We start from the raw sequence: 24,810 nt of genomic DNA on the forward strand, positions 1-24,810 counted from the left end.
CTCCCACACCGACTAATCGCTGCTTGTTCTGTGCTGTCCTTCTGTAAATTCACTCCGGGTGGAAAGTGGAAAACATGTGGGAGAACCTCATGTCAACGACTGCAGCATAGAACTAATTTCATCGGTATTATCTGACAAATAAATCCTTGTAGGCTTGATTGTCAGCTCCGTCAGCATGAGTTTGTTACCTCGCACCGCTGAGGAGTTCAGCTCAGCGGATTACTGGGAGCGCTTTTTCCGAAAGAGAGGAGAGAAGGCGTTTGAGTGGTACGGAGACTACAACTCACTCTGCGGGGTTCTGCATAAATACATCAAACCGCGAGATAAGGTCACTTTTACTTTACATTTTGTAATTACTGTGATACAATTGTTACTTGTACCGTTTCCCGATGCTCTCATATCAAGTTCACTGACAGAAGCTTAAACTTCAGCATAACTATACACTCAATTTAAAGTTGAGTTGGTTTTAGATTCGCATATTCGTTCATTTTTGACAGCTTGTGATTATTGGGTACATTTTACCAGAAACGTACATTATCTGTTCCTGTAATAAAAACATAAATACAGTGAATAAAAAGTATTTCATCCCAAAAATGTCTAAAATGGACTGTTGATTTCCGTGACTTGTTCTGTAAAAGATTATGTCATTCACTTGGTTCTCAGATTTTTGTTCTTTATTATAAACACTTTACAAATGTACAAACCCTGTCATTGTCCTTGTCCTCAGCCCAATCGAACCTACAGCTTTAATAGCTTTGTTATGCTAAAAACTCTTATTTAGAAAAAAGTACTTCAGAAATGGCAGTACTGGGTTGTGGCTAGAAGGGCGTCCGCTGTGTAAAACATATGCTGGAATGGTTGGTGGTTCATTATGCTGTGGCAACCCCTGATAAATAAGGGACTAAGCTGAAGAAAAATGAATGAATGAATATTCAAAGCACGTGACTTGCTCAAATTGATGTTACTTCCTCTGGGGGGAAACTCTTGAAGGAATTAAATTTGAGGTTTGTCATTATTTTGGTACAAAATGTTTAGGTAGATCCACCAATAGTAGGTCAACTATTTGTTCACTGTTAGTGTGTTATTTCTCATTCGCATTTTAAAAACAATAATATGATAAAACACCATTAAAACATGTCATTGTGGTATCCAACTGAGTTAGTGGTTTAAAAAGGTTTAACAAGAATTTTGCAGTGTTTTACTTCATTTGCCATTTCCAACCATGCCTAGGCTGGTCAAGCTCATTTTAGTTGGTCATAATTTTATCCATTAATGGATTGTTTACTGCAAAATGACTGAAAAATGCTTGAAATGTACCCACCACATGTACCCATGTGTACTCAAATATTGTAAGAGTACACGATAATGCTTTCAACCTGCTTTTAGATAAAGCAAAACACACAACAAAAGCTAAATAATACATTTGCAAAAAAGTACTTCAGAATTGGCAAGTTTAAGCTGTTATCATGATTAAAAACATGAAATTCTAAATAAATTCTACAAACAAATATATAATACAAATAAATGCACAATTGTTCCCATGTTTCTGTCAGTCCTGTCACATTTGCATTAAATTTAACAGAAAATGCATGCAGGACACGTTTAAGGCTATGACTCGGAAGCGACATCATTTGACGGAGAAGCAGTGATCAAGGATTTATTCCAGCATTGAATTGTTTGACTTTTATGCTTGTTTTTGTATGATTTTTCTGAGGACAACAAGCTTAAGTCAGGCCCTGTCACATTTTTTATAAGTGAAAATGTACGTTTCTGGTAGAATGTCTCATTGGTCTATAACGAAGAACAATATATTGCTTTATTATATCATTCTATATAGATCAATGCTTGTGATACCCTCCCTATATTGTTTACCACACTACTTTTAAATATTGGGTCTGAAATCGCATGTATATGACTTCAAAACAACATTAGCACTATTTAATTGACTGTGAACAATGTTGTACTTTGATAGTCATTGGCTGCTAATAAGATTTCTCCATTTAAAATTAACAAAAACATGCTTTTCTGTTCTGTTTTCTTTAATTATATTATTAAGGAGAAAGTCTGAATGTGCGTATATAAAATCAATTTTACTCCAATTTTCATATGTAACGTTAATACACTTCTGTTCAAAAGAGGTCTAATAATAAAAAAAATTAACACTTATTCTGCAAGGATACTTTAAATTCATCAAAAGTGACATGAAAGACATTAGCATTATTATCCAGATTACAGATACTTGGACTAGAATAAATTTTAAAGTAGGTCTGGGCCGATAAAAGGTATTATGTCGAATCACGATAAAATTTATGTCAATAACAATGATAAGTTCCGGACTTTTTTACTCTATTGATCTAAGAGCCAATTACACATCAGAAATGTGCAACAATGTGTAAAAGTGTGTTGATATTAGAGATGTATTGAATAAAAGAAAAATTATCAGCCGAAAATGTTATGCCATTTAATGGACCCTCTGATTTTTGTGGCTTAAGTTATTGTAGAGGTACTTTTAAATCTAGAAGCATTAACAACTTCAATATCTATCGTTATCGTTCAATATGGAAAATAATTTTCGAGATTGCATTTTTCCTATGTCGCCCAGCGCTATTTTAAAGTGTATTAAAAAAACAGTTTGGCCACACTTTATTTTCTTAACTAAGTTTTATTTATAAAGCACTTTCTACACCATGACTGGATCCAAAGTGCTGTACTAGCAAAGTTAAACGAATAGAAATTGCTATGGGCTAATAAATAATAATAGAAATATGGGAAATAAATAATAGTTTTAATGTAGAATATATTCTATTAACAAACCACTAACTAAGACTGTTGGCTCAATAAACTATTAATTAGCTACTTATTAATAGTTATTAGGATTAAGATAGTAGTTGGGTTTAGGATTTATTGCAACTCTTTAGTTTAGGTCACAATTCATGCTATTAACTACTGGCTTAATAACTACCTATTATTAAGATATTAACTGTTCATTAGTAGTTATAGAGTATGATCTTATTCTGCATCCCTAGTCCTACCTAAAACCTAAACCCAACTTTAACCTACAAACTATAAACAGCTAATTAGTAGTTTATTAAGCTAGTAGTGTTAGTCAATGGTTTGTGAATTGTGACCTGAGCTAAAGCGTTACTGGATTGGGGATGTAGAATAGGATAATACTTATAGGTACTAAAACTGTTAATATTTTAATAATAGGCAGGTAGTAAGCCAGTAGTTATTGGTGTGAATTTGTGACCATCAACTTCCATAAAATGTGTTTTTTTCCAGCTATGGAAGTCAGTGGTCACAGGTTTTCAGCTTTCTTCATAATATCTTCTTTTATGTTTAACAGAAGAAAGAAACTAAAAAAGAATTTAAACCACTTGAGCAAGGGAAATTTGTCAGTAAATTTTGTATAAAACTAAAACTAGGATAATTCACCAACATTAATTAGAAGAAGAATGGAAAAAGCTATCACAAAGGTTTAAAGTCTCTATCTCCACAGTCACAATTATAGTAAGAAAATGGAAGGCTACAGGAACAGTTCTTGTGAAGAAAAGAGGTGGTATGCCAAGAAAAATATCTGAATGGCAAAGGTGAAGAATGTTAGAATGGTCACAGACAAACAACAGACCATCTCCAAAGAGCTCCAGGAACATCTTGCTGCTGATAATGTTATTGTGCATCGTTCCACAGTCCAGCGCACTCTTCGCAAAGAACACCCCAATGGAAACATGATGCAGAAAAAGGCATTCTGCCAACAAGAAAAGTCATTTGAGGTATGCAAAGGCTCATCTGGACAATCCTGAATCATTTTGGAAAAATATACTGTTGACAGAATGATGCCACAACCATAGGTGCTTTGCATGGCAGAAAAAGAACACAGCATTCCAGGAGAAGAACCTGCTATCTATTGTAAAATATAGTGAAGGGTCCGACGGTCCGTCATGGGTTGTGTGGCAAGCACAGGTACTGGAAACCTTGTCAGAGTTAAGTCGCATGGATTCCACCCAGTATCAGCAGATTCTTAAGAACAATGATCAGGAATCAGTCAAGAGGCAGAAGTTACTCTAGGGTTGGGTGTTTCAGCAGGACAATGACCCAAAGCACAGTTCCAGATCTACCAAGGAATTCATGCTCAGACATGAAACAATGTTCTAGAGTGGCCATCCCAGTCCCCAGACTTGAACATCATCGAAAATCTATGGATTGACTTGAAAAGGGCCGTTCATGCTCGGCACCCATCAAACTTGCTTGAACTGGAGTAGTTGTGCAGGGAAAAATGCCTTCAGCAAGAATTTAGGGACTTATTCTTGGCTGTAAGAAGCATCTACAGGCTGTTATTTTAGCAAAAGGTGGTTGTACAAAAGATTAATGTCATTATTTGGTTGGGGTGCCCAAATTTATCCACCTGTCTGTTTTTGTTAAGACTTAAATTGCATTGCATCTGTTGATTAAATAAATGTCAGAACTGAAATGTTGCTTTTTTCCTGGGTATAAAATATATCAAAATGAAACTGCTGATTAGAAAGGCCAGCAGGCAATGGCTTGCAATTATCAGAATTATCAGGGGTGCCCATAAAACTATACTCTGCAAAAGTGTTAGACCACCATTAGATTTGTCATTTTAGTATAATTATTTATATTTATTTATAATTTGATATAATAATTTCTCGCTCTTCACCTGAACAGTAATGATATTTCTAGGTCATTTATTGATTATGAAATTTCATGATATTTATGGACAAAAACAGCTAAAACATTCATAAAATGGCCACCATAGAGTCCAGACTTTAATATAGTATTATAGAGGCAGTATGGGATTGCCTGGACAGATGGAAAAAAGCTGAAATTATATAAATTAGAAGATGAACTTGGGTCTGGTATATGGACTCGTACTAAATACTGTCTTTTGCTAGCAGAAGCCATTTTATTCTGAAAACTGTTATGTTTTTCTCAGTTTTGTATGCATATTTTTTATCTATCTGATTATATCTCAATGCAGAGACTTTTTTTAGTCAATAATGACTGAAGTGCTAATTTTTTGTGTAATATGTTGTTGTGCAGGTGTTGGTGGTGGGTTGTGGTAACTCTGAACTCAGTGAACAGCTCTACGATGTTGGCTACCGTCAGCTGACCAACATTGACATCAGTGAGACGGTGGTGTCTCATATGAACCAGAGGAATGCAGAGCGCCGTCCGGACCTCTCCTTCCTGCAGCTGGATGCCACGCAGACCGGCTTCGAGAGCGGGAGCTTCCAGGCGACTCTGGATAAAGGCACTCTGGATGCCATGGCTTCAGAAGAGGACGGTGCTCTTGCAGGCCGGATGCTGGCAGAGGTTGGCAGAGTTTTGGCTGTGGGTGGGAGGTACGTCTGCATAACTTTAGCCCAGGAGCACGTCATAAAGTTAGCAGTGGAGCATTTCGCCATGGGATGGGCAGTGCGAATTCATTGTCTAAGTGGACAACAAAATGAAGAGTCCGATTCCTCCTTCGCACTCCCCGTTTTTGTGCTGGTTTGCACTAAGTTCCGACAAGCGCCTCCATTTGCTGTTCTTGAGCTGTGCCAGGGAGAGGATGGTGCTCCGTCTAGACTGGCATCAGTAGAGGAACTGCTGTCTGCAGTCAAGGAAAGGCAGGCTTATAATCTAATGCTGCATAAACTCAGAGGAGGAACAGACTCAAGCAGCACACCGTCACTCACGCTGTGCAATGCAGTCAGCGGACACCCACGATACACTCTGGCTGTACAGGACAGCCCGTCCTCTGCCAAGACCCCACGGAGCAATCACTTCGCCATCTTTATTGGTGAGCATTAGGTTTTATTTTATAGAACATAGGGGTCCTCAATATATCGTTTCAGCATCGATATCGCAAAGTGTGAATCTGCAATAGTCAGTAATGTCAAGCTGAGATTATAGTTGATCAACAGCACAGTTCAAAACGCGATTTGTGTGGTCATTGCAGTTTAACCCTAAAATAGAGTGAAAGATTTTCACTTGTATGTGTTTTTAAGACCAGTAACGGTGTAAGATTTAAGCAAACTTAAACCAAGAGGTTATAAACGTGTATATAAACCAAAATTAATTGCATTTAATTATTTATACAGTGAAAACTATACACTATACAGTGTTATTTTATCTATTATTCCACAGAAAAAGCATACAATTCATTTGTATTTGTTCAAATGTATTGTACTTAATTCAGATATTTCCTCTACAATATAACCCCAATTAATGTTTAAATATGAACTATATTGCAGACAAGATAAAAATTGCAATGTCAGCTTTTGTCCAATTTCGTGCAGCCCTAATGCAACAGTATGGTTTTGTTATGGTTTTTTTTTTCACCTAGAAAAAAAAACAGGCCTACTCTTGGGTTGCAAGACTATTTATTTCTATGTTTATTGTAAATTTGTGCTGTTAAAGGCATTTCAGGATGTTGATGTTCTTCCAACTGAAACTGAATATTAAGCAGGGGTGGGGCTTTCGTTTTGTGAATCATACCTTCATAGCAAACTAACGGTAAGAGGAATGTGGTTAAGAATATTGTCTTTGAAGTGTCAAAATGACATCATCAGAGAAGGACCGCCACTCCAAACACAAGTAAATGGTCAGATTTTGATTTAAGATTACCAAAACAACAGTTTTTTTCAGATAATTGACTGGATTAATTGTTTACCATAGAATAACAATGTGCGCTAATAAAATAAATAGTGTAAATTTTACAGTTAAATAACAGTTTGCGTGCATCATCAATGATTCTGCAAAGAAAATCCCAGCAGTCAGTGTACTGAAAAAAACAACTTGCATGAAAAGTTGTAGTGCTAGCCCAGTCATTTTTGCATATCTTATGAGATTAATATTTTTCACAGTATTATTTCATTGTTACATTTTTAAAACATGAATGTAAACATTACTTGATAGAGGCCCATGCATATTTTCTTTTCTTTATTTTATTATTCTGTGTTTTAACATTTAACTTAAATTTACTATAATGTGTGTGCCTAATTATATGAATAAAATAACTTTAACAGTCATTGTATTCAAAGGGAAATTCATTATCAATTAATTTCCAACAAAGCACGAATGTCGCATTTTTTGTCATTGTTTTTAAATAGTGCTGATACCATAATTGTTATTTTATTGTACAATAATAATAATTTATTTTTGTCATCATTTATTTTAAAAGTTAAATCTGAAAGATTTTTGTTAGTTTTTGTATAAACATAAATGTTTTTTCATGTCAGAAAATATAAAATATATTTCTCTTAGCCATATACATTTTTTTACATAATCTTTCACTTTAGTACATGTTCAAATATATACAATATTTGAACCAGTAATAAGGGTAAATTAATATAAATATATATACACATACATACATTAGGGGTGGGCGGTACACCCGGTGTGACATTGCGCCACGACATGGATTTTCTAATACCGTCAATACCGTAATAAATCAATTATGCGCCTTGAACGGCTGCATTTACATCAATAATAGCTAATTCTAAATAATAAGGCATTCAATTTTCTTCAAACGTTCAGTTGTGGTCTGAATACATGTCCTTATACTACAGGGCTCGAAATTGCAACCATTTTTGTCGCATGAGCGCCCGAAATTTAATCTATGCGCCCTCATAATCTATTTGGGAGCATTTGTGCGACTGAATATAATGGTTGTAGTGCAATCTGATTTGATTTTCTCTAAAAACTTGCTGAATCGCTCTACCCTGCCGCTGTATTGGTTCATATTAGCTGTCAGTCACTCAACGCTTCCCGCTGTCAGATAACAGGGAGCTTCTGTTACTGCAGGAAATGCAAACGGCTGAAGAGTGAAAAGTGCACAGGTTTGCAAACCTCACCTAAAGTTATAATAATAATAATGGCGCAGATGACAGCGATCATGACATGAGGTAAATGTTGATCCGCCAGCTGAGATCAATCGAGTGTTTTCGGAGAAGGTGCCCGAATCTCGATGCGTTGCATTCACCGCGTGTTCAGCGCAAATGTCCGCTAAATATAAAATCTAACACTGTACACATCATCGCCAAAGAAACTCACCTTTACTAAGTTTACACTGAAACTACAGCTCATAATAAAAGAGCAGTATTGCGCCGGTGGTCATCATGAGAATCCTGCTCTGTCTGCTTATAAATTGGTGCGGCTGACTCGCCTGCTTTATTCCACCAACACAGAGAAATGAAGATCAGCTCATAACGAGACTGAGCATTTACAATGACCCAAACCAAAACTTTTAAAGAGTGATAGAAGTGAGACTTTCTTTTGTCTGTTCTTCCTTGAGATGTATATTATTTTGCTATTTAAAGTAATACCATGATATTATACCGTCACCGTTCAAAAGATGAAAAATACCGTGATATTAATTTTAGGTCATATCGCCCACCCCTAACATACATGCATACATAATACAAGAGATGAATAAATGGCTTTCCAATGATGTATGGTTGGTTAGGATAGACTGATATTAGGAAGAATCTGAGGTTCTAAACAATAAAAATATGGAGAAAATCAGGTTTAAAATAGTCTAAATGAAGTTCTTATCAATGTGTATTGCTAATCTAAAATCAGGTGCTGATGCATTTATGTAAGGAAACTTACAAAATGTCTTTTGCTTAATATTCTAATGTTTTTATTTAGCATAAAAGAAAAGTTGATCATTATCATACCTGTACAGTGTATTTTCAGCTATTCCCACAAATATATTTGTGCAACTTAACTCATAAGTCATTTTATGTTTGGATCGGTAGATGAAATAATGTACTTTGATGTCATTTATTTATTTCGTTTTAGTTCCTCAGGGTCGTGAGTCTGATTGGTTATATGGCTCAGCTGAAGGTCGGGCTCAGTTAGCGTCCAGTGCAAAATTCAGACGGCTTGTCATTGTGGCAATGCATCGAGACCAAGAATATGAGGACATGCAGGCCGTCCAATCAGAGCTCTCACCAGTGGTGATGGAACTCGCCCCTCCTGGAATGCCAGCCAATCAGCAGGTACACTAGAATAACATACACAGTGAGAGTATTTGAGTTTAAGGATGTTTTTATCAGGTTTATTTATTCTAAATGTGATTTTTGTCACAGATTTGCCACACACTAGCTAATATATAAAATATATCCTTAAAACTAACATCATATTTTTTTATTTTAATTTCACAGGATCTTTAAAAACCAGATTGCTCTGTTCATCCTTCATGATCCTCATTCCTCTTTCTTTCCTTTTCACTCTGTTCTAGGTGCCGTTTCTGTCTGTGGGAGGAGACCTGGGCTGGAGGGAAGTGATTGGTCGAGGGCTCAGTGCTTTGACCGGAGAGTATTCAGTGGAGGATGTGAGAGGAGAGGACGGTCATCTCTATCGCAGGCTCATCTTTATGAATAACTCTCAGCTGGTGCAGTCAGAGAGCAGACTCCAATCTGCTTCTGCAGGTGCTGTTATAAACTGTATATATACCTGGATGCTGAATTCTACATCAGCATAATTGGTCACTCTAGGTCAGTGTTTTCCAACCCTGTTCCTGGAGGCACACCAACAGTACATATTTTGTCTCCCTTATCTGACTCATTCCTTTGAAGTTTTAGGGTCTCTTCTAATGCTCTGATGAGTTGATTCAGGTGTGTTTGATTAGGAAAATGTGTACTGTTGGTGTGCCTTTAGGAACAGTGTTGGGAAACTCAAATTTAAAGTCTTCTAGACAAGGTATACTCCTAGCACTTTGATGGATGTCTTTAAAAATGTATGCCCAAGAAGAATTTAAAGTTATTTATCCAAAATTTAATGTAAATGTTTGCTTTTTTTATTTAGTTATTTGTTAATTTGGTATAATCTCTTATTGAAATATGAGGTTGTTATTAAAGTTATTATTGTGTAATATGTTTTGATGTCAATTGATCGTGCCACGAAATAGCCGTAAGTTGCTGATGTGGCAATAAATAAACAAAGAAACAAAAAATACATACAGTTGAAGTCAGAATTATTAGCCCCCCTTTGATTATTTTATTTAATTTTTTTTTTTAATATTTCCCAAATTATGTTTAACAAAGCAAGGAAATTTTCAGAGTCTGATAATATTTTTTCTTCTGGAGAAAGTCTTATTTGTTTTATTTCGGCTAGCAGCTAAGCAGTTTTAAAATTTTTATGAACCATTTTAAGGTCAAAATTATTAGTGTGTGTGTGAAAAAAGCCTTACACTATGAAGCGTGTATGCACTGTGACTACTTTTATATAGTTGATTAGCAGCTGGGCATTTCACTCTTGTCTCGTGCTGAAGCCTGTCAGTGTCGACCAATCGCAGCAGGCTGTCATTGGTCCAATCAGCGCAGATTAGCTTCGCGCTGAGGAGGGGTTTGGGAACAAATGAATCGCTGAACGAATCATTTGGGAGTCGCTGGGATAATTAGGTAAAAATAAATGCAGATTATAAGACCATGAAAGTGTTTTTTGACCTTGCATGCATGTTAGACTGTTGTTGGAGACCCTTACAACCTAAATATGACCCTATTTCATGTATAATATGGGCTCTTTAAGCACATTATAAATGTTGTTATAAGTCAGGAATAGAGCATTTGTAGCTGCAGTTATAAATGGCTTACTAACGTTTATTAATGTAGAATTAATGCTTAACAAATAATGAATTTGCTATTTGCTATTGCTTAAATGGTAGTGTGTAGTTATTATAAAATGTTACAAAAAATCTCTCCATTAAACAGAAATTGAAAGTTGAAATTGAAACTGAAGAGTTATTTTGGCAATTCTTTTTTTACAGCTTCTTCTGCTCCTAAAAAGAAGAACAAGAAAAAAGCCAAACAGCCTGCTTTAACTGGTGCTAAAGATCGCAGTGTGGACAGAGGGTTTCTTTGCTGTACACATCATGAGGTCATGGTGGCGGGGTTAGCAATGCTGGGAATGGATGCAATCAATAATAAAGGTACTTTTGCCAACATTAAAAAGATTTTTAAAGTTGAAGTGTGCACTTTTTAATGTTAAAAAATCGAATATGCTGATGCTGCACACTGGTGGTGGATGCAGAGATTCCCCCCAATGTGTAAAGCACTTTGAGTGTCCAGAAATGCATTATATAAATGTAAGGAATTATTATTATTATTATTATTATTATTATTATTATTATTATTATTATTATTATTATTATTATTATTATTATTATTATTATTATAGTATACCGGCTAATAATGCAGATTACAAGAACAGTACAAGTCCATTTAAAAGCATGGTTCAGTATTTTTTACAAGAATTTTTATAGTGTTCACCCTGGATTTCATTAAAAAATTACTGTTTTCTCTCTGAATATTTTTTTAATGTGATATATTACTGTGATGCAAAGCTGTGTTTTCAGCAGCCATTACTATGAAATCATTCCAACATACTGATTACAAAAACATTTCTTATTTTTATCATTAATGATGAAAATGGTTATGCTACTTAAATGTTTTTTACATTTATATTTACATTTGGTAACACTTTATTTTGATGGTCCGTTGGAGTATTAGTAGACTGTCTGCTTAATATCTGTTGATACTGCTCCTTCAACATTTAACTGACTATAAGAAACTTAGCCAGTCTATTTACTTTATTTAGCCAGTCAACAGTCTATTTATAATCTAATGAGAATTAGCTGGCATGTAGATGCAATGTAACTAAAATTCAACCAACAGACCATCAAAATAAAGTGTGACCTTACATTTTTTTTGTTTTAGATTTTTATGCTGCATTTTTTACAGTCATTGATAATTACTGTATAAAGTTTAATTCAGATTTCCACTGCATTTAGTTGATAAAAATGTTTTGTAATAATATGCCTTTATTGTCACTTTTGACAACTGTTATTCATCTGTATATAAAGAATAAAGGTATTTATATCTTGAGAAAAGTAATGATAGTGTAACATACAGTATGTACTAAAAATTAAAACGATTAAATTATTTTTTCATTATTTTTAGCAGTTCTGTTTGCAATTTTTCTACTGCTAACATCACACACTGTAAACCCCAAAAAGTTAAGGTTACTCAAACCATTTCAGGAAACTGATTGCAACAAACCATTTGAGATCAAAAACTAATTCTAATAAGTACTGTGAACTTGATCTGTTTGAGTAAACGAAGCAATTTGAGCACAGTAAAACTCAATAAACAACTGAGTACCGTAAAACCCAATAAGTTAAGGCAACTCAAATCGCTTGAGGAAACTGATTGCTACAAACCATTTGAGTTAAAAAGCTAATCTATATGAGTACTGTGAACTTAAGTGGAGTAAGTATTGAGGTATTTAATTAACTCATTACCTTCAACACTAAGTTCAAAACTCTTTTCAAATGAGTAGATGTAACTTTCAGTAAATTTTGAGTTAACTACACTCATTTGATAAAGTTGACTGTTGGGTTTTACAGTGCAGAAGAAAGTTAATAAAACAAAAAAAAATGTGTTATGTGCTCACCTAAATGGTGTTGCATACTGTGGTTTTGTTTCCATGGAACAACCAAGCAAAACAAAAATCATTCTGTAGCACTTGTCATACAGAAACTGTTCACAGTAATTATGGGCTGTCAAATAGTAAAAAAAAAAAAAAAAAAAAAAGATTCTGATGTTCATCATAAGTGTAGTTTAAAATTTTACGATGGTTTTTAATGTTGGGTAACACTTTACAATAAGGGTGTATTAGTTAATGCGTTAGTTAACATTAACTAACAGCGAACAACACATCTGTTACGCATTACCGGGCCCTATCATACACCCGGCGCAATAAGATGCAAGACGTAACCGGTGCGATTTGTTGCTATTTTCAGACCAACGCAGCCCTAATTGTCATGTTTCGCACATACATTGTTTAAATAGCAAACCATTTGCGCCACTTTGTGTACTCATGTGTGTGCTGGTCTAGAAAACAGGTGTGTTAAGTAACATTGTTGGCGTGTTGCTATTTTGAACTGAAATAGATCACACCATTGACCATCTAAAACCTGCTTTAAAGTCCAGCGCAGAGTGCTTTCGTTGTGCGCCTATGCCAGTTTAAACGCTTACACATTGCTTAATACACACAGGATGTACAGCAATACACCAATATCTTTACAAATGAAAAAATTAAAGGATTAAAATGTTACAAAGTGATTATTTTCTACATAAATAAAAAAAAAAACTACCGCCTTCATCTCGGAGGGCTTTTTTCAGTTTATTAATGACAATTTGCTTTTGTAAAATGTTATTATTATTATTTATTATCTGCATATTTATATTTGTTTTAATAAAAATAAGTTTGGATTTGTCCACCTGTGGGGTTTTGAAGACATATGCATCATCAAATGGGGCATAAGAGTAGGACGTGTGTTTGGATATAACTTTTTTTTAACACACTTCGTTATTATTGTTCATTTATTTGTCTGCTGGAAATTAGAACTGAATTTAGAAATAGTTTTGAAACAAATCTTTGTGCTGCAGTGGCTATTTTCTTTAAGGAGGCTCTCTCAGTGGTAAAGAAGACAGAGTCTTACTCAAAGTGTCTTCTAAAGTTTTATTCTTTGCGAAGAAGGTCACACAGTCATACATCAGCGACAGTTTCTGCAGTGTGTGAGACACAGAAACAGAATGCGTTCTCTTTTATCTAGTTTGTAATGCCCCCAAGGTCATCAGTGATATACAGGATGAATCACAGTTACATCAGTGCTCGACTTCATTTTTGACCATCTACATTTCAGTCTTCCCTACTTCCCACCCAAACATATAGCTAGTTAAATCACCATGTACCTATCCAGATCTTGTCTGGTGATAAACAGATGTTACCACTTGGTCTAACTTAAACAGTACATCCATGGAAGAATAAAAGAACAGACATTTATAATGTATATAAATGAGTTTATAAAATGAATATAAGATTAATAAAATGAATTTTCCACCACAACAAATGAACAAATGAAATTAACAAATGCTTAACAAATGAAATTAAATATGTAGGCTAATGGATGTCTTTAGTGGAGTGCGTACAACAACATATCCACGAAAGTAAAGGAGTAAAGAGTAAAAGTAAAGTAAAGAGGCTGAATGGAGGAGGCTCTTTCTTTATCTTCGCGCTGCAGATGGTCTGTTTAACTGTTTTCTCATATATTGGAGATGAGACTCTGATTGGTTTAATGCATGTTATATTCAAACACACATCCATAACTCATTAAGAGAATAAGCTCAACCCTGTTAGACCATGCGCTGCAGTGCAGAGTGTATTTTTCCCATCCCTAAAATAGCAAAAGTGCATTCGGACACGCCCTTAATGCTTTTGCACCATGCGCTTAAGACTTTGCACCTAGATCAATAAAATAGAGCCCTTAATCTTTGTTAATACTAGCTAACCATATATTAATGTGTTAATTAATATCTTAGTTAACATGTCATTCATTCAGCATTACATCATCGTTATTAATGTTAACTCATATTCTAAATGCATCTCTTTACATTAACAGATTAATGAGTTGTTTACTTACACATACACTAACGTATTTCTTCATGGATTAGATAACATGAACATCGCATTTATTCAGCAATACCAATTTCTAATGTGTTCACTAATGCATTAGTTAACATGAACAATTGATGAGCAAATGTTAGTAATGCATTAGATAATGGTGGAATAGTGTTCACTTTAGAATAATTCCATGAACTAATGCTTTGTTGATGATAAATCAAGTTAGCAAAGAGTCAAAAACGTGACAGATTTGGTACTTTTCAACAAGTTAACATCGATGTGAGATTGTGTTTTGTTTTGTTTTTTACTTTGCGCATCCATCTGTTCTTCTCAATAATATGCATAATTCACAGATAAGCCTTTTCTGATCAGTCAGCCACTGGTTCTCCAACAGATCAGCCAGTGTCTGTGTTGCTGGTGGGTCTAGGTGGCGGCGGTCTGCCTCAGTTTGTGCGGGACTTTGTGCCATGTGCTAGAGTGGAGGTGGTTGAACTGGATCCGACGGTGCTGGAGGTTGCTCAGACCTGGTTTGGATTTCAGATCGACGACAGGCTAAAAGTTACACTGGGAGACGGACTGGAGCACATTAAAACACTGGAGAGCGAGGGTGAGAAAATATCGCAATGTGTGTGTCCGCAATAGTCACTGCAATATTGAGGGATTAAACTGTTGTCGATCAGCATCACAGTTCAAAATATGAGATCTGTGGTGTCATTACAGAGTTTAATAATAGTGTACATGTGTTTAAAGGCATTTAAACAGAGTTTAGGCACAAAAATGACACCTGTAACTTTAATAAAGATTCATTTTACTGAATTATGAATACAATGAAGACTATACAGTGTTATTTCACATTACATTTTATTATTAAATTTCTTCAGAAGACCATATAGTAAAAAAGAGATAAACATTGATCATTTCTTTCTAACTGGACTATTCAAGTCATCTGGTGTAATTGTATTTATATTGCAATATATATCGCAGCAAAACAAAATATCACAATGTCAGGATTTTACAACTCTAAATTTACAGGTGATTTACTCACCCTCAGGCCATTGACGATGTATAGGTGGCTTTATTTCTTAAGTAGAACATTAAAGCAATTTTGTTGTTGTTGAATCTGTGGTCCTTGGTGATTCACATTGATATATACACTAGATATCGCATAGGGACCCTGAGCATACGTCAATAGCGCCGCCACATTTGTACAGTGCTCCCAGGATAAGTGTCATTCAACCGCACTAGTCAAGACAGTGTTACTTTGTGAAGATGCTGGACTTTAGTGCTGTCTATGGGTGTAGTAATGAGCTAACAAAGAAAACAAAGCACAAAGGCAGAACATGTCATAGGAAAGATTTATTTTTTTACGTTTTTGCATGTTATGAACTTTTGTGCTAAACCGGTAACGTTATTGATGATAAGTCACTTACTCCATTCACCATTAGGCAAAGTAGCACCAACTCGCACTAAATACTCTGCTTATGCTAGTTTTGTTTAATTAAATCAGCAAACGATGTAAATTAAATATGACAACGAGATGCTGCGGTGCCAGAAACTAGTATTATTGTCGGCTAAGTGAACGAGTCATTCATAATGGAGATTTCGAATCGCTCCCTCCGTCAGTATGAGAAGTGAAAGTGGAAGAGGGGGTGTGTTTCAGGACACAGATTAGATCAAATTTAACAGGAAGGGAGCATAGTACAATTCTATACACACAAACACCAGCTTTTTGTCAGGAATGCCTGTGCGATCACTTATCTATCAATGTAGAAAGGTGATGTAAAATTATAATTTTCGTAATTAAAAAAAATAATAATAATTGCATACTGACCTCCGGGAAAACTCCTGACCATAGATATATGTGTATATGTGTATATCTCAGGCTTTGGATGGCCACAGTCCTCCACTGCAGCTTGGTCCCGCATTCATTTCAAAGGAGCGCTACCCTGTACTAAAATGGCCGCTCTATTCACGCATTCTTTCCAATAGACAACAACAGGGCAGGCGACATCTAATGTATATATCTATGGGTGATTCATATAATGCAAGTCAGTGGTCACTGTTTTTTTTTTTTTGTGATGATACGCTGAGGTCTTATGAAGTGAAACAATCAGTCTGCGTGAGAGTTTTTACAATATTACTAGTTTTAATCCTATTATTAGCTCTAATCCAATACTAATAGCTTTAAATTGGCAAACAGTTCTTGTTGCACTTTAGTGTAGTAAGCATAAGATTTCCTTTTTATATGTTTATTGTTATTCTCAAAAATGGGTGACCATTGATTTGCATTTTGAATCACCAGGAACCACAGATTCAGCTAAAAATCTACTTTAAAACATCTTGAACCGGAAATTGAAGAGACTTTTATTTTAAAATGTTGATGGTCTCCAAACTGAAATGGAATATTGAGTAGGGGGCAGGGCTTTCTTTTTGCACATGATTTGACAGTAAGAGGAGTTTGGTTAAGAATATTGTTGGTGAGTTTATCAAACTGACATAATCAGAGAAGCACCATCACTTTAAACACAAAAGCAAATTGTCAGAATTTGATTGAAAATTACTAAAACAAACTTTTTTTTAGTGGATTAATTTACACAGATGAATTGCTCACCTAAAGAACATCAATATATGCTATAGCAAAATATGAACTTGAATGTTCTACTGAAGGATAAAAGGCACCTTTAATGGAATGAGGCTGAGTAAATTAACTGCAAGTTTTCATTTCAGATGAACTGTGCCTTTGAAGTTCTCCTGTAGATGCTGATTTTATCCTTTAAAACTCATTTTGGATCATCAAAATGACATTTATAGGGACCAAGATTAAACCTTGTTCACCGCTTCGAAACATCCAGTTAAAACACCCAGTTAAAAACGTCTAATCTGAATTCATCAGGATTTTAGGAAAACTATATATTTTAATGAAAGCATTTATTAACCCCTTAACTATGTTAATTAAATTAACTTAACTGTAAAATTTACATATTCAAATGTCTTTCTAAACCTGAACTTATCTTGACAAACTATGTATATTATATGAATATTCATTAATTTTCCTTCAGTTTAGTCACTTGCATATCAGCGTATTTAATCGCCAACCATTTTAGCATATGTTTTACACAGTGGATGCCTTTTACACAGATGCAATCCAGTACTGGGAAACACCCATACACTCAATTACACACAACAGCCAATTTAGTTTATTCAATTCACCTATAGCGCATGTCTTTGGACTGTGGGGGAAACCAGAGCACCTGGAGGAAACCCATGCAAACACGGGGAGACTCGGACCAGCGACCTTCTTGCTGTGAGGTGACAGTGTTAACCACTGAGCCTTCATACCACCCCATAATATCCATATATAAACTATAATTTTCAAGTGTAAATCACATGTGCAAATATACAGCTAAGGGGTTAAACTCAACTGTACAGGACAACCCATTTCTTTCTGAATGTATTATATTTTTCTCCACTTTTTGTAGGGGGGCGTTATTTTGATGTCATCATGTTTGACGTTGACAGCAAAGACACCACCCTGGGCATGAGCTGCCCTCCACCTGCCTTTGTAGAAACATCACTTCTGAAGAAAGTTTACAGCTTGTTGAGCCCCAGAGGTAAGGAGCTCGTGTTAAAAGGCTGATCAGTTTATTTTAGCATTAAAAAAGTATAGCCTATAATATTTTGGTCACACTTTACAATAAGGTTTTATTAGTTCATATATTTACTAATATGAACTAATTGTGAACAATACTTGTATAGCATCTATTAATCGGAGTTCAACATTTATTAATGCATTATTAACATCCAATTTTATGCTCGTTAACATGATTTAATGCACCGTGAGTTAACATGAACTTACAATGAACAACTGTTTTCATTAACTAACATGAACAAATACTGTAAGTAATGTTTTGTTCATTGTTTGTTCATTTACAGTAAGTAAATGCATTAACTCACACTTCAAATATAGTCTGTGTTAGTAAATGCAAGGCTATTGATGAAATCCAAGCATAAAACTTTATGATGACATTTCAGATGATTGTTCTAGGGCCTACAGCTAATCAATCTGTCAGATCCTGGAGTGCTTTACGGGTCTAAAGAAAATTATAAATGATAAATGATCTTAAATAAAACAAATACATTTATAGAGATGATCTAAAAGTATGTAATTACACTTACCTGGGAAATGGAAGTAACTTGAATGGTTTGTGAGCACAATTAAGTGCACACAGCATGCTATAGTATCTGATAATTGCAGGAAATAATTCCAAAAGGCAACTGACTGTGTAAAGCCACATAAAAACAAAACAAAAATCTGATGTATATGCCGAGTTCAGCGGCTAATCAGCCGGAATCAGCTGAGGTGACAAGACGGCGAGCAGCGAGACTCAGCTGTCACTCAAGTGGCCACGCACTTAATGATACAGACTTAATGTAAATAAAACAAATGAGTTATAAAAAAAATCACCCCCTTACAGTTGTCATGAAGAGTAATATTAGCTATATGCACCAAAGCCATCTTTTGTATCAGGCTTTAAACATTTTTTTTCAGCTGTAAAATTGGCCAATTTCCCATTGCAGTCAGAAATCATCTGGATTTCCTGGAGCCAGCCCCCAAAGGCGAGTCGATGAATTGCAGTTTTAGTTACCTCCGTATTGGCTTCCCGAGGGAGAGCAGGAAGTTGCCGCTTGTTTAAAACGTATAACAAAAGCAAGACTTATATTTTGACATTACTAAAACATATTCCTCACTGTTAAACACATACGTACCATATAGCATGGCAAAACATTACAATTTAGTGATTTAAAATACACAACAAAAGCAAAAAGTAAAATAAAAAGGGCACTTGGTTTTAAATGCACTTTTTAGTAATGATACTAGTATTCAGCTTACAGTGAGATTTAAAGGTTTAACTATGTTAATTAGGTAAGTTAGGGTCATTAGGCAAGTTATTGTATAAGGATGGTTTGTTCTGTAGACCAGCGGTTCCCAACAGGGGGGTCGCAGCCCAAAAGGGGGCCTCAGCGAGCTTTGTAGGGGGTCACGTCATATTTAAAGAGCCCATATTATGGGTTTTTGAAAATGCCCTTCCATGTAGTGTGTAACACAGCTCTAAGTGAAGTGAAATATCCAGCTAAGGCTTAAATCTGTAAGTGTACAGTGTTTAAAACTATTGATTCATCTATAAAAGAGTCGACTCATAGTGCTTCAAACGAGTCGTCTTGATAACGAGTCATTAGGTGTTTTGCGATGACGCGGCTACGAAACACAAGCCTCGCCAGTAGTTACGCGCGCAAACCCGGGAGATTTGAAACCTGCGGCCCCGCCCACTAACACAGAAAAAACACTAGACACACACACACAGACGCCGCCGGTCGAATGAAGTCACGCTGTGCTCAGATGGATAATATTGACAGTCTCTACCCAAAGATGAGTTGTGAACTGTGAAGAGTCAGTGGTTGAGGTTTATTCACTAGTGTAAGTAAGTGCGATTAAAATTGTTGCCTCGTTTAACTTGCAAATTATGTATTTATTGTGTTTTGTTACTTGTTAACCTGGTACAGTACACGCGGTTACTCTTTATATTCTCTTATCACATGTAAGCCACGTTAAAAACGCGACGCGTGCCGCTTTGTTTACGGATTTAACGTTAAAGGCTTTTGTGAGCTCGCGTTCCACTGCCGTTTGTCGTTGCTATGGCGATCGTAAGCTAGGAGACAGGAGACTCGCGTCGCTTTCCCTAGTTCTTCTGAGGAGCGTTGTGTCTGTGTGTGTGTGTGTGTGTGAGAGAGAGAGAGAGAGAGAGAGAGAGACTCGCGTCGCTTTCCCTAGTTTTTCTGAGGAGCGTTGTGTGTGTGTGTGTGTGTGTGTGTGTGTGTGTATGTGTGTGTGCGTGTGTGTGCGTGTGTGTGTGTGTGTGTGTGTGTGTGTGTGTGTGTGTGTGTGTGTGTGTGAGAGAGAGAGAGAGAGAGAGAGACTAGCGTCGCTTTCCCTAGTTCTTCTGAGGAGCGGTGTGTGTGTGTGTGTGTGTGTGTGTGTGTGTGTGTGTGTCTGTGTGTGTGTGTGAGAGAGAGAGAGAGAGACTCGCGTCGCTTTCCCTAGTTTTTCTGAGGAGCGTTTTGTGTGTGTGCGTGCGTGCGTGCGTGCGTGCGTGCGTGCGTGCGTGCGTGCGTGCGTGCGTGCGTGCGTGAGAGAGAGAGAGAGAGAGAGAGAGAGAGAGAGAGAGAGACTCGCGTTGCTTTCCCTAGTTCTTCTGAGGAGCGTTGTGTGTGTGTGTGTGTGTGAGAGAGAGAGAGGGAGAGGGAGAGGCTAGGAGACTCGCGTCGATTTCCCCAGTTCTTCTGAGGAGGGTTGTGTGTGTGTGTGAAAAAAGCCTTACACTATGAAGCGCGTGTGCACTGTGACTACTTTTATATTGTAGATTACCAGCTGGGCATTTCACTCTGTCTCGCGCTGAAGCCTGTCACTGTCGACCAATCGCAGCAGGCTGTCATCGGTCCAATCAGCGCAGATTAGCTTCGCGCTGAGGAGGGGTTTGGGAACAAATGAATCGCTGAACGATTCATATGGGAGTCGTTGGGATAATTAGGTAAAAATAAATGCAGATTATAAGACCATCAAAGTGTTTTTTGACCTTGCATGCATATTAGACTGTCGTTGGAGACCCTTACAACCTAAATATGACACTATTTCATCTATAATATGGGCTCTTTAAAAACATTCTTAGCAGTGGACAATTAGAATGTTCATGTTGCGTTAGTTCATTTTATCCCCTTGCTCAGTGCTCCTCAACCACCGGTCTGTGGATCAATTGGTACCAAGCTGCACAAGAAATCATTGATCATTTCCATTTTATGTGTTATCTGAGTCTGAGCGATCTTTTATTTTGAAAAGTCTTTTATTTTGAAAACTGAGTTCGCCTACGTCTCGGTCACTTGAGCACCAAAATTTAACCCACAAGCAGCAAAATGTGTAAAAACAGACATCTTTAGAAAGTTTCTTTGCTAAGGGAAAAAGGCCAAGTGAAGGACCCGCGAACTGCCAAGGATCCGCAATCCACTTGTCAACAAGCGGTTTGCGCGCACAAGCGGCATGACGCGCTCGCACCATTGAACCCCAGACCACGCCGCGAGCGCACCGCGAGTCACGTGACAAGAATTGACCGATCAGCTTCAGCTTGTATGGAACATTCACATTTCGGTAAGACTAATTTTCTCAGACAAACACAGAACACCCAAACACTGCAGTGCTCTGACTTTTCTCAATAAATAAAACTTGTATCAGGGCGACAGCAATGTTTTGTCGGTTTGTGAACCTCTGAGAAAACGGGTTGATGGTCACATATGAAACCTATGAAACACCGAAATGATTTTTTCCCCTGTACATCATTGTGAATATGGATATTTTTGTTATTGAATTTTTTTAATTGAATTTTTGTTATTGAATAGGGCCAATTTAAAGGCCAAAGGCTTACATTTTTCATTTACAAATGGCCGACTGATGGTTTGCTTTTATATTTTACTTTAGGCTATTATTCAATCATTCATTCATTTTCTTTTCGGCTTAGTCCCTTTATTAATCACCACATCGGTCGCCACAGCGGAATGAACCGGCAACTTATCCAGCACATGTTTTATGCAGCAAATGCCCTTTCAGTTTCAACCCATCTCTGGGAATCATTAGGCTTAGACATTAGGATTATTTGCGCATAAACATACCTAGATATAGTAATAAACATACTGTTTGTTTGAAAACAAAATTTTTGTCGCTATTACTGCAAACTTATTTGAGCGATTATATCATTAAATGTGGAGGGGGGCCTTACAATATTTTCCGGGGAAAAAGGGGGTCTCAGGCAAAAAAAAAGGTTAGGAACCACTGCTGTAGACAATCAAAAACAAAACTGCTTAAGGGGGCTAATAATATGGACCATAAAATCTTAAAATTTAAAACTGCTTTTATTCTAGCCTAAATAAAATAAATAAGACTTTGTCCAGAAGAAAAAATATGATCTGAAGAACTGTGAACATTTCCTTGCTCTGTTAAACATAATTTGGGAAATATTTAAAAATGAAAAAAATGGTCATTCGGACTTTAACTGTAATCTTCATTTGTTTAATGATCAATCTTTCTTTTCCTCCCAACGCAGGTCTGTTCATGTTGAACCTGGTGTGCCGTGACTCGGCTCTCAGGAAATCAGTTCTTGACCACGTTCATTCTGTGTTTCCATGTGTGTTTTCTCGTGGAATTGAGGGTGAAGTCAATGAGGTGCTGCTGTGTTGCAGAAGCACAGGAGAACACAAACCTCACACCATCCCACAGACATTACAGCAGACAGCAAAAGACCTGCAGAAGACACTACGAGCAAACAGCCAGACTGGACCTCAGATAGACATTACTGCAATGCTGAATGACCTGAAAGTCGTCTGAAGGCTGAAGAAAAAAAAGCATGGAGGGAAACTAAACATAATACAAAAACAAAACATTAAATTAATTTCACATGAAAAAAATTGCATCACTTTCAAGGTTAAAAGTCCTGTGAAGTTCTTTGAAATGTTTATTCGATGACATAATTATAGGATTTAATTGGACAGAGTCGCTCTTACCCTTTTTTTTAAAAAAAAACAGCCAATAGCGTTTTATTTTTACCACAGAACTGCCAATGACAGTGGTTAAGCTCAAGCGCATCAAATGACAAGCAAATGAGAAGCGTCTTGAAGGAGGCGGGGCATGTCAGATACTAGAGAGCATTTGATTGGTCTGAAGATTTGATGAGAAACCGAAGTGTTAAGGTAAGTTTTGGGTGAAAATGACAAACTGAAAACTTTGGATTTTCATATCTTTTAAATGTGAATTCTGTCAGTTTTAAAGCACACCAGCTTTTGGATAGCCTTAGGAGGAACATACTGATACGAACATCTAAAAAACAGCTTTATAGTGATTTCACGGGGGCTTTAAGAAATGAATTGAGTTTTAGTCTCAAGTTGCCAGATATTACTTAAAATGGCAGTCTGGTCCCTATTTCAGCTCTTTTCTATTTTGTTTAAAATGAGACCATTTTCAGGCAAAATGTAATTATTTCAAAAGCAACGCCATATTACAATAGGTGCAACTTCCTAGTTTTCAAAATTAATTTCACAAAGAATAGCTAATGATTATAATGACTTTGATTCCCAACAATAGAATATGGAAATAACTTTCACTGTGCCTTCTGATTTTGCTTTCTGAAATAAATGTATTTTGATTTAAGAGTAGATGTTTGTAGATTGTTGTTGTTGTTGTTGTTGGGGTTTATTTAACATTTAATGTCATGTCTTAATTAATTTAAGGATTTTTGCTTAATTTGCTTTAGACTTTGTTAATGCTTTAAATTGTGGAGGGGTAAACATCTTGAAACTTTGTTTTGTTAATACTTACGTAAATATTAACGGCAATTTACCTTCTGAGGTAAATGAGACACTTCTTATTTATCCATTTGAAAGTACCAAAATACAATAAATTATCATTGAATTATCAATAAATTATCAAATTCTGACAATAAGTATTATCATTGATAAATATTATCTACACTCAAAAATAAATTGCTCAAATTATTTATAATTGACTCGCCCGCTGAATCAACACAATTCTTGAGTTTTTTAGGGAACAACTTAAATGTTTTATGTTCAATCCACACTGTGAAACCCAACAGTCAACTTTATCAAATGAAATGAGTGTAGGTAACTCACAACATACTAAAAGTTAATTCTACTCATTTGACAAGAGTTTTGAACTCAGTGTTTAGGGTAATAAGTTTATTAAATATCTCATTACTTCAACTTAAATGGAGTAAGTTCACAGCACTCATATAGATTAGTTTTTTAACTCGAATGGTTTGTAGAAATTGGTTTCTTCAAATGGTTTGAGTTAACTTACTGGGTTTTACACTACTCTGTTGGTTTGAGTTCTCTTCATTTAATGGGTTTTACTGTGCTCAAATTGCTTCGTTTACTCAAATGGATTAAGTTCACAGTACTCATTAGGATTCGTTTTTGAAATTAAATGGTTTGTTGCAATCGGTTTCCTGAAATGGTTTGAGTTACCTTAACTTTTTGGGTTTTAAAGTGCACTTAATTTTGTAAAAAAAAACAAAACACAATTAAGTTAACTTTATCGATTTGTGTTGGGACAACATGAAGGAATTGTGTGAAACTCAGCACTTTTACAGTGTACTATACTTTAAGATTGGTCTTTAAATGGACTTCATTTAAAGACCCAAATTATTATCAATACAGACGCAACTTTGCTTTTTTAAATCACTTGGGTTCTTTTGTACACTCTAAGAAATAAAGATATGT

General features: G+C 36.0%; 1 protein-coding gene across 1 annotated transcript; it reads left to right on the forward strand.

The window, feature by feature from the left end:
* The first annotated feature begins 64 nt into the window (after positions 1–64).
* Positions 65–23,727, forward strand: mettl13 (methyltransferase 13, eEF1A lysine and N-terminal methyltransferase). The gene is made up of 8 exons (XM_056445411.1): positions 65–328; positions 5,062–5,803; positions 8,809–9,008; positions 9,251–9,440; positions 10,778–10,939; positions 14,870–15,082; positions 17,955–18,086; positions 22,623–23,727. The coding sequence occupies exons 1-8, from the start codon at positions 176–178 to the stop codon at positions 22,901–22,903; spliced, it is 2,073 nt and encodes a 690-aa protein (XP_056301386.1). The 5' UTR covers positions 65–175; the 3' UTR covers positions 22,904–23,727.
* Positions 23,728–24,810: the final 1,083 nt, after the last annotated feature.

This window comes from Danio aesculapii, chromosome 20 (assembly GCF_903798145.1).
Source record: "Danio aesculapii chromosome 20, fDanAes4.1, whole genome shotgun sequence".
Classification (NCBI taxonomy): domain Eukaryota; kingdom Metazoa; phylum Chordata; class Actinopteri; order Cypriniformes; family Danionidae; genus Danio; species Danio aesculapii.